The sequence below is a fragment of the Carcharodon carcharias genome, chromosome 13 (genome assembly GCF_017639515.1).
Source record: "Carcharodon carcharias isolate sCarCar2 chromosome 13, sCarCar2.pri, whole genome shotgun sequence".
NCBI lineage: Eukaryota > Metazoa > Chordata > Chondrichthyes > Lamniformes > Lamnidae > Carcharodon > Carcharodon carcharias.
In genome coordinates, this window is record NC_054479.1 from 79,917,767 (window position 1) to 79,930,920 (window position 13,154).

Genomic DNA, 13,154 nt, shown 5'->3' on the forward strand with positions numbered 1-13,154 from the left:
GCACACATGGTGTTAGTGACCTGTTCTTAGTTCCAATAAACCACCAGTGTTTGTTCAGTTAATCGGTCTCTGCCTGTATTGTTTCAAGCACCAACTAATGTGTTAATGTCAAGGGTGCAGCTAGCGTTCACTGGACAAAGTGAACCTGATAACCAAAAAAACATAAAACTGGTGATAAGGATAAACCAGATCAATTGACGGCAATCAAGAAAACCGCAGAAACCCAGCTACATTGCTTCACCATTACGTTGAAAGCTGTTAGAAAGCGCAGTCTCCATAGTCACCAAATATGCTGCGGTTTGGGCATCTTGGGCCATTCGACCCCGTTTCTGATGATTGGTCTCATTACGTCGAATGCCTAGTGTTCTTCTTTATCGCTAATGACATTGCGGGGGAGGACAACAAGAGGGCGATTCTTTTGTCCACATGCAGGAGCAAAACATATGGGCTGATCCACAGCTTCACGTCACCTAACACGCCCAATACCAAGACTTTCGACGAGTTAGTAAACATTGTAAAAAACTACCTGAAGCCAAAGCTCTCAGTCACTATGCAGCGTTTCAAATTCAATTGGAGGAATAGGCTTCCAGGAGAGACAATCACTGGCTATATTGCTGCTTTAAAGGAATTAATGGAATATTGTGTGTTCGGGACTTCAATTAATGACATGTTGAGAGACCGATTGCCATGTGGAATCAGGGACAATGCTATTCAAAATCAATTGCTATCTGAGACTAAACTGGACTTCAGTAAGGCATTAGAATTGGCAACAGCCATGAAGAGGCTGGGAGAGAGACTCGGAGGCAATAAAAGATACACAAAATAGCACCGTACATCTTGTAGGGTGGGCAGGGCCTGGAACGAAAGGCGCAAAAATGTCGGACTCTGCAGAAAGGTAGGAAATGCCCACTATGTACAGACCATTGAAGAACAACAGTATGACAGTGAAAACCCACGACATTAATGAGAGAAATGCATCCAGGCAGCCTGCAGTCTGATCGACAGTTCAGAAATATCGAATGCTTTTTCTGCCCCCACAATGATCACATAATGTGATACTGCAAAGATAGACTGAGGCAGCATTTTAAAGTCAAAGGTAGGAATCAGGAAATCTGTCTGATTGAGGAACCAGAGGAAGCAGAATCGGACATCTGTTCATTATTCAATCTGAAAGTGGGTAGAACTGAGCCAAACCAGGTAGTCATTAGTCAATGAATAACCCAAGAAGATGGAGGTCAGTACTGGGACATCAATGTCTGTCATAGGAGAACATACATCCAGAGACTTGAATAAAGGAGTCCATCCTTTAAATTTGGAAGAATCAAACATTAAATTAAAAACATATATGGGTGAAGAAATAAGAGTGAAAGAGATATGCCAAATCCTGGTGCACTGTGGGGTTCCGTCTGTAAATTTACCCCTTTTGATATTAACTGGGGTTGGCCCCAGTTTAATTGGTTGCAACTGGCTCAAAAAGATTAAATTGAGATGGGTCGAGATCTTTCAAATCAGAACAAAAAACTTACCGGAATTATTACAGAAGTACACATCCATTTTCAGTGATAAGCTAGGAAGAATTCGTGGGCTAGAAGCCAAAATTTACGTAGACCCTAATGCAAGCCCCAGAATTATCAGAGCCAGATCAGTCCCTCATGCTCTACGGGACAAGGTCGAGACCGAGATAAACAGGCTGGAAAAGTTAGGTATGTTACAACCGGTGCGATTTTCCACGTGGGCAGCACCCAGAGTGCCCGGACTGAAGCCAGACCAAAGTGATTACTTATGCAGTGACCATAAGTTAACTGTAAACAGAGTAGCTAAACTTAATAGACATCCGTTAGCGAAGATTGATGAATTATATTTGAAATTGGCAGTGGGGGAGGTAGGTAGAGGTAGAGTTTGAAGGAGACTCCAAGGAATTTGTGACCATTAATACACATCGAGGATTGTACCAATATACTCGCCTACCCTTTGGGGTCTCATCAGCATGTGCTATTTTGTAGCGTACCATGGAAAATCTACTTCAAGGACTTCCCGGTGTCATTGTTTATATGGATGATGTCTTAGTTACTGGACTAGCTGACAAGGAACGCTTCACTTATTTGGAGGAGGTGCTGAAATGCTACTTACAAGTGGGGGTGTGCTTGAAATGAGAGAGATGTCACTAGTGTTAGTGCCTTGTTCTTAGTTCCAATAAACTACCAGTGTTTATTCAGTTAATTGTTATCTTTGCCTGTATTGTTTCAAGCACCAACTAATGTGTTAATATCAAGGGGAAGGGGGCAGCTAATGTTTCCTGGGCAAAGCAAACCTGATAACCTAAAACATAAAACCCAGGGTAATGCTCTAGGGACTCGGGTTCGATTCCTACCATGGGAGAAGGTGAAATTTGAATTCAATAAAAAATCTGGAACTAAAAGCCTAATGATGACCATGAAGCTGCTGTCGATTGCTGTAAATCATCTGGTTCACTTTAGGGAAAGAAATTTGCCGTCCTTTAACCTGGACTGGCCTACATGTGACTCCAGACCCACACTAATGGGGTTGACTCTTAACTTCCCTCTGCAATGACCTCTCAGTTCTCAAGGAAGTTAGCGATGGGCAATAAATTCTGGCCTAGCCAGCGATGCCCCATCCCATGAATGAATAAAAAAAAGGTAAATGAATGTTTACATGAAGATATATCATGCTGCCGGAAGTTGTATTTATAAATTCCCAACAGATAGTTCAAGGGAAATATTTCAAGAAATGTAGACCAATGATAGCCTTTACTTTCTGTTACAACTTGGAGGAAGTCACAACCACTTCGATGTATGTTCACTGACTCCTCCGAAAATTCTGCCGAAACGTGCAGAACTTAAAATATTAATATGTCATCACATTGGCAAGAATTATAGAATGGAAAGCAATTTTTTGTTTTTCACATCTCATAAGATTCAATGATGCATAAAGAAATATCAATTTATTTAGATACATGATTGATAGTGGATGCCTATTTCCATCAGCAAGGGATCCAATTCAGAGGAAGTATTCTCTGGTCTATCAGGGCTGAATCAACACTTTCCATACAGGTATCACTGAATGCTCAAATGTGGAGTATCCTCAGGACAAAACATTCAAAGTGCTTTTCATTCCTACCATTGCCAATTTCCTGCTCCACCATCATTGAGGCAGATTTGTGGGGCAGGGAGGAGAGTCACTGTACACAATGTTTTACTCTGCAACAGGCTGAATGTCAGTTTCTGTGTTCCTGCTGATAATTAGTTAATGCATCCTCACAAATAGATTTTCTGCAATAGACTGTGATTATCTTAATGAACTGCACTGAGAAAAGAATTTGAGACTTTTCAATAAGATGTCAGAAGCTCTGATGTTGGTTACATATCAGTGATTACAGTAAAGGTGTTTATAGGCTGATCAAGACTAGGAAATACTGTTAACTGCTTAAACAAGGTAACTCTTTCCAAGTTAAGTATTATTTACAGCAGATACTACATTGGATGTGATAAACAATCTATCCTATTCATTATACCATTTGTAGGAATAGTATTTGTTCTCTGCAACTGAGCTATCAGAGACTCCATGGCACATAGGAACATAGGGAGTAGGAGTAGGAGCAGGAGTAGAAGTAGGAGCAGTAGCGGGAGCAGGAGCAGAAGTAGGACTAGGAGCAGGAGCAGGAGTAGGCAGGAGTAGGAGTAGGAGCAGGAGTAGGAGCAGGAGTAGGAGCAGGAGTAGGAGCAGGAGTAGGAGCAGGAGTAGGAGCAGGAGTAGGAGCAGGAGTAGGAGTAGGAGCAGGAGAAGGAGTAGGAGTAGGAGTAGGAGAAGGAGTAGAAGCAGGAGCAGGAGGAGACAGGAGCAGGAGTAGGAGTAAGAGCAGGAGCAGGAGTAGGAATAGAAGTAGGAGCAGGAGTAGGAGTAGGAGCAGCAGCAGGAGTAGGAGTAGGAGCAGGAATAGAAGTAGGAGCAGGAGTAGGAGCAGGGGCAGGAGTAGGAGTAGGAGTAAGAGCAGGAGTAGGAGCAGGAGTAGGAGCAGGAGTAGGGGCAGGAGCAGGTGCAGGAGTAAGAGCAGGAGCAGGAGAAGGAGTAAGAGCAGGAGCAGGAGCAGGAGCAGGAGTAGGAGTAAGAGCAGGAGTAGGAGTAAGAGCAGGAGCAGGACCAGGAGTAGGAGTAAAAGCAGGAGCAGGAGCAGGAATAGGAGTAGGAGCAGGAGTAGGAGATGGAACAGGAGCAGAAGTAGGAGCAGGAATAGGAGTAGGAGATGGAGCAGGAGCAGCAGCAGGAGTAGGAGTAAGAGCAGGAGCAGGAGCAGGAGAAGGAGCATGAGTAGGAGTAGGAGCAGGAGCAGTATAGAAGTAGGAGCAGGAATAAGAGTAGGAGTAAGAGTAGGAGCAGGAGCAGGAGTAGGAGTAGGAGCAGGAATATAAGTAGGAGTAGATGTAGGAATAAGAGTTGGAGTAGGAGTAGGAGTAGGAGTAGGAGCAGGAGCAGGAGTAGGAGTAGGAGTAGGAGTAAGAGCAGGAGCAGGAGTAGGAGTAAGAGCTGGAGGAGGAGGAGGAGAAGGAACAGGAGTAGGAGTAGGTGCAGGAGTAGGAGTAGGAATAAGAGCAGGAGAAGGAGCAGGAGTAGGAGTAAAAGTAGGAGCAGGAACAGAAGAAGGAGCAGGAGTAGGAGTAGGAGCAGCAGTAGGAGCAGAAGCAGGAGTAGGAGCATGAGCAGGAGCAGGAGTAGGAGTAAGAGCAGGAGCAGGAGTAGGAACAGGAGCAGGAGTAGGAATAAGAGTAGGAGCAAGAATAGGAGTAGGAGTAGGAGCAGGAGCAAGAGTAGAAGAAGGAGCAGGAATAGGAGCAGGAGTAGGAGTAGGAGGAAGAGCAGGAGCAGGAACAGCAGCAGGAGCAGGAGTAGGAGTAGGAGTAAGAGCAGGAGCAGGAGAAGGAGTAAGAGCAGGAGCAGGAGCAGGAGTAAGTGCAGGAGCAGGAGTAGGAGCAGGAGCAGGAGTAGGAGCAGGAGAAGGAGTAGGAGTAAAAGCAGGAGCAGGAGCAGGAGAAGGATTGGAGTAAGAGCGAGAGTAGGAGCAGGAGCTGGAGCAGGAGTAGGCGTAAGAGCAGGAGTAGGAGCAGAAGTAGGAGTAGGAGTAGGAATAAGAGCAGGTTTAGGAGTAGGAGTAATAACAGAAGCAGGAGCAGGAGAAGGTGTAAGAGCAAGAGCAGGAGCAGGAGCAGAAGTAGGAGGACGAGCAGGAGCAGGAGTAGGAGCAGGAGTAGGAGTAGGAGTAGGAATAAGAGCAGGAGTATGAGTAGGAGTAAGAGCAGGAGCAGGAGCAGGAGCAGGAGCAGGAGTAGTAGTAGGAGCAGAAGCAGGAGTAGGAGCAGGATTAGGAGTAGTACTGGGAGCAGGAATAGGAGTAGGGGCAGGAGTAGGTGCAGGAGCAGCAGCAGAAGCAGGAGTAGGAGATGGAGCAGGTGCAGGAGCAGGAGAAGGAGCAGGAGTCGGAGTAGGAGTAAGAGCAGGAGCAGGAGCAGGAGTCAGAGTAGGAGTAAGAGCAGGAGCAGTAGCAGCAGTAGGAGCAGGAGTAGGAGTAAGAGCAGGAGTAGGAGTAGGAGTAAGAGCAGGAGCAGGAGCAGGAGTAGGAATAATAGCAGGAGCAGGAGCAGGAGCAGGAGTAGGAGTAGGAGTAGGAGCAGGAATAGAAGTAAGAGCAGGAGTAAGAGTAACGGTCGGAGTAAGAGTAGGAGCAGGAGCAGGAGTAGGGGTAGGAGCAGGAATATAAGTAGGAGTAGGCGTAGGAATAAGAGCTGGAGTAGGAGTAGGAGCAGGAGCAGGAGTAGGAGTAAGAGCAGGAGCAGGAGCAGGAGCAGGAGCAGGAGTAAGAGCAGGAGTAGGAGCAGGAGCAGAAGTAGGAGGAGTAGGAGTAAAAGCAAGAGCAGGAGCAGGAGAAGGAGTTGGAGTAAGAGCAGGAGCAGGAGCAGGAGCAGAAGTAGGAGGAGGAGCAGGAGCAGGAGCAGGAGCAGGAGCAGGAGGAGTAGGAGTAAAAGCAAGAGCAGGAGCAGGAGAAGGAGTTGGAGTAAGAGCAGGAGTAGGAGCAGGAGCCGGAGCAGCAGTAGGCGTAAGAGCAAGAGTAGGAGCAGGAGTAGGAGCAGAAGTAGGAGTAGGAATAAGAGCAGGAGTAGGAGTAGGAGTAATAGCAGAAGGAGTATGAGCAGGAGTAGGAGCAGGAATAGAAGTTGGTGCAGGACTAGGAGTAGGAGTAGGAGCAGTAGTAGGAGCAGGAGCAGGAGAAGGAGCAGGAGTAGGAGCAGAAGCAGGAGCAGGAGTAAGAGCAGGAGCAGCAGTAGGAGCCGGAGCAGGAGAAGGAGTAAAAGCAGGAGCAAGAGAAGGAGTAAGAGCAGGTGCAGGAGCAGGAGCAGGAGTAGGAGTAAGAGCAGTAGCAGGAGTAGGAGTAAGAGCAGGAGCAGGAGTAGGAGCAGGAGCAGGAGTAGGATAAAAGCGAGAGCAGGAGCATGAGCAGGACCAGGAGTGGGAGTAAGAGAAGGAGCAGGAGCAGGAGCAGGAGTAGGAGTAGGAGTAGGAATAAGAGCAAGAGTAGGAGTAGGAGTAAGAGCAGGAGCAGGAGCAGGAGTAGGAGCAGAAGCAGGAGTAGGAACAGGATTAGGAGTAGTAGCGGGAGCAGGAATAGGAGTACGGGCAGGAGTATGTGTAGGAGCAGAGGTAGGAGCAGGAGCAGCAGCAGGAGCAGGAGTAGGAGAAGGAGCAGGAGTCAGAGTGGGAGTAAGAGCAGGAGCAGGAGATAAAATAAGAGCAGGAGCAGGAGTAGAAGTAAGAGCAGGAGTAGGTGCAGGAGCAGGAGTAGGAACAAGAGTAGGAGTAGGAGTAGGAGCAGGACCAGGAATAGGAGTAAGAGCAGGGGAAGGAGCAGCAGCAGGAGTAGGAGCAAGAGCAGGAGTATGCGCAGGAGCAGGAGTAGGAGAAGGAATAGGAGTAGGAGTAGGAGCAGGAGCAGGAGCAGGAGTAGGAGTAAGAGCAGGAGCAGGAGCAGGAGTAGAAGTAAGAGCAGGAGCAGGAGTAGGAGTAAGAGCAGGAGCAGGAGTAGGAGTAGGAGTAGGAGTAGGAGCAGGAGCAGGAGCAGGAGTAGTAATAAGAGTAGGGGCAGGAGCAGGAGTAGGAGCAGGAATAGGAGTAGGAGCAGTAGTAGGAGCAGGAGTAGGAGCAGGAGCAGGACCAGGAGTAGCAGGAGTAAGAGCAGGAGCAGGAGCAGGAGCAGGAGTAGGAGTAAGAGCACGAGCAGGAGCAGGAGCAGGAGCAGCAGCAGGATCAGCAGTTGGAGATGGAGCAGGAGCAGGCGCAGGAGTAGGAGTAAGAGCAGGAATAGGAGTAGGAGCAGGAGTAGGAGTAGGAGTAAGAGCAGGAATATAAATAGGAGAAGACGTAGGAATAAGAGCTGGAGTAGGAGTAGGAGTAGGAGAAGGAGCAGGAGTAGGTGCAGGAGTAGGATGAGGAGTAGGAATAAGAGCAGGAGCAGGAGCAGTAGTAGAAGTAAGAGCAGGAGCAGGAGCAGGAGTAGAAATAAAAGTAGGAGCAGGAGTAGGAGCAGGAACAGAAGAAGGAGCAGGAGTAGGAGTAGGAGTAGGAGCAGCAGTAGGAGAAGTAGCAGGATGAGCAGGAGCAGGAGTAGGAGTAAGAGCAGGAGCAGGAGTAGGAACAGGAGCAGGAGTAGGAACAGGAGCAGGAGTAGGAGTAGGAGCAGGAGCAAGAGTAGAAGCAGGAATAGGAGCAGGAGTAGGAGTAGGAGTAGGAGTAAGAGCAGGAGCAGCTCCTGCTCCTACTCCTGCTCCTGCTCTTAATCCAACTCCTACGCCTGCTCCTAAACCCGCTCCTACTCCTACTCCTGCTCCTGTGCCGGCTCCTTCTCCTGCTCCTGCTCCTACTCCTGATCCTTCTCTTACTCCTACTCCTCTCCTGCTCTTACTCCTACTCCTATTACTGCTCCTGCTCCTGCTCCTTCTCCTGCTCCTGCTCCTAATCCCGCTCCTACTTCTATTCCTTCTCCTACTCCTGCTCCTGCTCTTAATCCTACCTCTACTCCTACGTTTATTCCTACTCCTACTCCTTCTCCTGCTCCTACTCCTGCTCTTATTCGTGCTCCTGCTCCTGCTCTTACACCTACTCCTGGTCCTGCTCCTGTTTTACTCCTACTCCTGCTCCTGCTCCTACTCCTGCTCCTGCTCCTGCTTTTACTGCTACTCCTGCTCCATCTCCTACTCCTCTCCTGCTCCTGCTCCTTCTCCTGCTCCTGCTCCTACTCCTGCTCCTAGTCCTACTCCTACTCCTACTCCTACTCCTGCTCCTGCTCCTGCTCTTACTCCTACACCTGCTCCTACTGCTGCTCCTTCTCCTACTCCTACTCCTGCTCCTACTTCTGTTCCTGCTCCTACTCCTGCGCCTACTCCTGCTCCTACTCCTGCTCCTATTCCTACTCCTGCTCCTGCTCCTGCTCTTACTCCTACTCCTGATCCTGCTCCTGTTTTACTCCTACTCCTGCTCCTGGTCTTATTCCTGCTCCTGCTTTTACTGCTACTCCTGCTCCATCTCCTACTCCTCTCCTGCTCCTGCTCCTTCTCCTGCTCCTGCTCCTACTTCTACTCCTACTCCTTCTCCTGCTCCTGCTTTTACTGCTACTCCTGCTCCTACTCCTACTCCTCTCCTGCTCCTGCTCTTACTCCTGCTCCTAGTCCTACTCCTACTTCTACTCCTGCTCCTGCTCCTACTCTTGCTCCTGCTCCATCTCATACTCCTGCTCCTGCTCCTGCTCTTACTCCTGCTCTTACTCCTACTCCTGGTCCTGCTCCTGCTCCTACTCCTACTGCTGCTCCTGCCTCTACTCCTATTCCTGCTCCCACTACTACTCCTACTCCTGCTCCTACTCCTTTCCTGCTCCTGCTCCTTCTCCTGCCCCTGCTCCTACTCCTACTCCTCTCCTGCTCCTGCTCCTGCTCCTGCTCCTAGTCCTACTCCTACTCCTGCTCCTGCTCCTGCTCCTACTCCTACTCCTACTCCTGGTCCTGCTCCTGCTCCTACTCCTACTGCTGCTCCTGCCTCTACTCCTATTCCTGCTCCCACTACTACTCCTACTCCTGCTCCTACTCCTACTCCTGCTCCTACTCCTGCTCCTGCTCCTACTCCTGGTCTTGCTCCTACTCCTGCTCTTACTGCTACTCCTGCTCCTGCTCCTGCTCTTACTGCTACTCCTGCTCCCGCTCCTGCTCCTACTCCTGCTCCTACTCCTACTCCTATTCCTGCTCCCACTACTACTCCTACTCCTGCTCCTACTTCTATTCCTGCTCCTACTCCTGCTTCTGCTCTTAATCTTACTCCTACTCCTGCTCTTATTCCTACTGCTATTCCTACTCCTGCTCCTAGTCCTGCTCCTGCTCCTGCTCCTACACTTACTCCTGCTCCTGCTCTTACTCCTACTCCTTCTCCTGCTCCTACTCCTGCTTTTACTGCTACTCCTGCTCCATCTCCTACTCCTGCTCCTACTCCTGTTCCTGCTCCTTCCCCTACTCCTGCTCCTACTCCTGCTCCTGCTCTTACTCCTACTCCTGCTCCTGCATCTGCTCCTGCTCTTACTCCTACACCTGCTCCTAAGTGCAGGAGCAGGAGTAAGTGTAGGAGCAGGAGCAGGAGCAGGAGTAGGAGCAGGAGTAGGAGTAGCAGTAGGAATAAGAGCAGGATTAGGAGTAAGATTAAGAGCAGGAGCAGGAGTAGAAGCAGGAATAGAAGTAGGAGCAGGAGTAGGAGTAGTAGTGGGAGCAGGAATAGGAGTAGGAGTAGGAGCAGGAGTAAGAGCAGGAGTGGAGCAGGAGCAGGAGTAAGTGCAGGAGTAGGAGTAAGAGTAGCAGCAGGAATAGAAGTAGGAGCAGGAGTATGGGTAAGAGTAGGAGTAAGAGCAGGAGTTGGAGCAGGATCAGGAGTAAGAGCAGGTGTAGAATTAGGAGTTGGAGTAGGAGCAGCAGCAGGAATAGAAGTAGGAGCAGGAGTATGGGTAAGAGTAGGAGTAAGAGCAGGAGCAGGTGTAGGAGCAGGAGTAGGTGCAAGAGTAGGTGCAGGAGTAAGAGTAGGTGCAGGAGTAGGAGTAGGAGCAAGAGCAGGAGCAGGAGTAGGAGCAGGAGCAGGAGCAGGAGTAGGTTTGGGAGCAGGCGTAGGAGTAGGATTAAGAGCAGGAGCAGGAGTAGGAGCAGGAGCAGGAGTAAGTGCAGGAGTAGGAGCAGGGGTAGGAGTAGCAGTAGGAATAAGAGCAGGATTAGGAGTAAGATTAAGAGCAGGAGCAGGAGTAGAAGCAGGAATAGAAGTAGGAGCAGGAGTAGGAGTAGTAGTGGGAGCAGGAATAGGAGTAGGAGTAGGAGCAGGAGTAAGAGCAGGAGTAGGAGCAGGAACAGGAGTAAGTGCAGGAGTAGGAGTAAGAGTAGGAGCAGGAATAGAAGTAGGAGCAGGAGTATTGGTAAGAGTAGGAGTAAGAGCAGGAGTTGGAGCAGGATCAGGAGTAAGAGCAGGTGTAGAATTAGGAGTTGGAGTAGGAGCAGCAGCAGGAATAGAAGCAGGAGCAGGAGTAAGTGCAGGAGTAGGAGCAGGGGTAGGAGTAGGAGTAGCAGTAAATGCAGGAGGAGGAGTAGGAGCAAGAGCAGGATTAGGAGTAGGAGTAAGAACAGGAGCAGGTGTAGGAGCCGGAGTAGGAGTAAGAGCAGCAGCAGAGCAGGAGTAGGTGTAGGAACAGGAGCAGGAGTAGGAATAAGAGCAGGAGCAGGAGTAGGAGTAGGAGCAGGAGCAGGAGCAGGAGTAGGAGTAGGAGTAGGAATAAGAGCAGGAGCAGGAGTAGGAGCAGGAGCAGGAGTAGGAGTAGGAATAAGAGCAGGAGCAGGAGTAGGTGTAGGAGCAGGAGTAGGAGTAGGAATAAGAGTAGGAGCAGGAGTTAGAGCAGGAGTAGGAGTAGGATTAGGAGGAGGAATAACATCAGGAGCACGAGTAGGAGCAGGAGCAGGAGTAGGAGTAGGAATAAGATCAGGAGCAGGAGTAGGAGCAGGAGCAGATGTAAGACCAGGAGAAGGAGTAGGAGTAGAAGCAGGAGTCGGAGTAGGATTAAGAGTTGGAGCAGGGGCAGGAGTAAGAGAGGGTAGGAGTAGGTGTAGGATCAGGAGTAGCAGTAGGAGTAAGAGCAGGAGCTGGAGTAGGAGCAGGAGTAGTAGGAAGAGCAGGAGTAAAAGCAGGAGTAGGGGTAGGGGTAGCAGCAGGAGGAAGAGCACGAGAACGAGGAGGAATAGAAGTAGGAGCAGGAGTATGCGTAGGAGTAGGAGTAGGAGTAAGAGCAGGGGCAGGAGCAGGAACAGGAGTAGGAGTAGGAGCAGGAGTAGGAGTAGGAGCAGGCATAGGACTACGAGTAGGAATTGGAGCAGGAGCAGGAGTAAGAGCAGGAGTAGGAGTAGGAGTAGGAGTAGGAATAAGATCAGGAGCAGGAGTAGGAGCAGAAGTTGGAGTAAGAGCAGTTGCAGGAGCAGGAGTAGGAGTAGGAGTAGGAGTAAGAGCAGGAGCAGGAGCTGGAGGATGGGCAGGAATAGGAATAGGAGCAGGAATAGGAGTAGGAGCAGGCGTAGGACTACGAGTCGGAATTGGAGCAGGAGCAGGAGTAGGAGCAGGAGCAGGGATATGAGCAGGTGAAGGAGTACGAGCAGCAGCAGGAGTAGGAGCAGTATTAGGAGTAGGAGCAGGAGCAGGAGCAGTATTAGGAGTAGGAGTAAGAGCAGGAGCAGGAGTTGGATCAGGAGTAGGAACAGGAATAGAAATAGGAACTGGAGTAGGAGTAGGATTAGGAGCAAAAGTAGGAGCAGGAGCAGGAGTAGGAGCAGGAGCAGGAGCAGGAGCAGGAGTAGGAGTAGGAGTAAGACCAGGAGCCGGAGTAGGAGTAAGAGCAGCAGCAGGAGCAGGAACAGGAGTAGGAGCAGGAGTAGGAGTAGGAATAGTAGCAGGAATAGGAGTAGTAGCAGGAGTAGGTGTAAGAGCAGGAGTAGGAACAGGAATAGAAGTAGGAACTGGAGTAGGAGTAGGATTAGGAGCAAAAGTAGGAGCAGGAGCAGGAGTAGGAGCAGGAGCAGGAGCAGGAGCAGGAGTAGGAGTAGGAGTAAGACCAGGAGCCGGAGTAGGAGTAAGAGCAGCAGCAGGAGCAGGAGCAGGAGTAGGAGCAGGAGTAGGAGTAAGAATAGTAGCAGGAATAGGAGTAGTAGCAGGAGTATGTGTAAGAGCAGGAGTCGGAGCTGGAGCACGAGTAGGAGTAGAAGTAGGAGTAAGTGCAGGACCAGGAGCAGGAGTAAGAGCAGGAGCAGGAGCAGGAGTAGAATTAAGAGCAGGAGTTCGAGCAGGAGCAGGTGTAGGAGCAGGAGTAGGAGCAGGAGCAGGAGCAGGAGTAGGACTAAGAGCAGGAGTAGGAGCAGGAGTAGGAGTAGGAATAAGAGCAGGAGCAGGAGTAGGAGTAGGATCAGGAGCAGGAGTAAGAGCAGGAGTAGGAGCAGCAGGAGGAGTAAGAGCAGGAGTAAGAGTAGGAGTAGGAGCAGGAATAGAAGTAGGAGCAGGAGTAGGTGTGGGATTAGGAGTAAGAGCAGGAGCAGGAGTTGGAGCCGGAGCAGGAGTAGGAGCAGGAGTAGGAGTAGGAGCAGGAGCAGGTGTAAGACCAGGAGAAGGAGTAGGAGTATGAGCAGGAGTAGGAGTAGGATTAGGAGTTGGAGAAGGAGCACGAATAAGAGCAGCATAGGAGTAGAAGTAGGATCAGGAGTAGGAGTAAGAGCAGGAGCAGGAGTATGAGCAGGAGCAGGAGTAAAAGCAGGAGTAGGAGTAGGATTAGGAGCAGGAGCACGGGTTGGTAAAGGAGCAGGGTAGGAACAAAAGTAGGCTTAGGAATTAGAGCAGGAGCAGGAGTAGGAATAAGAGCAGGAGCAGGAGTAGGAGCAGGAGCAGGAGTAGGAGTAGGAACAAGAGCAGCAGCTGGAGTAGGAGTAGGAATAAGAGCAGGAGCAGGAGTAGGAGCAGGAATAGGAGTAGGAGCAGGAGTAGGAGCAGCAGCAGCAGCAGGAGTTGAAGCAGGAGTAGGAATAGGAGTAGGAGCAGGAATA

General features: G+C 50.0%; 1 protein-coding gene across 1 annotated transcript; it reads left to right on the top strand.

Annotated features, from left to right (window-relative positions):
* The first annotated feature begins 289 nt into the window (after positions 1 to 289).
* LOC121286089 (uncharacterized protein DDB_G0287625-like) lies at positions 290 to 11,709 on the top strand. Its single transcript, XM_041203084.1, has 4 exons — positions 290 to 505; positions 2,004 to 2,132; positions 2,723 to 2,811; positions 11,196 to 11,709. The coding sequence occupies exons 1-4, from the start codon at positions 290 to 292 to the stop codon at positions 11,707 to 11,709; spliced, it is 948 nt and encodes a 315-aa protein (XP_041059018.1).
* The last annotated feature ends 1,445 nt before the right edge of the window (positions 11,710 to 13,154 follow it).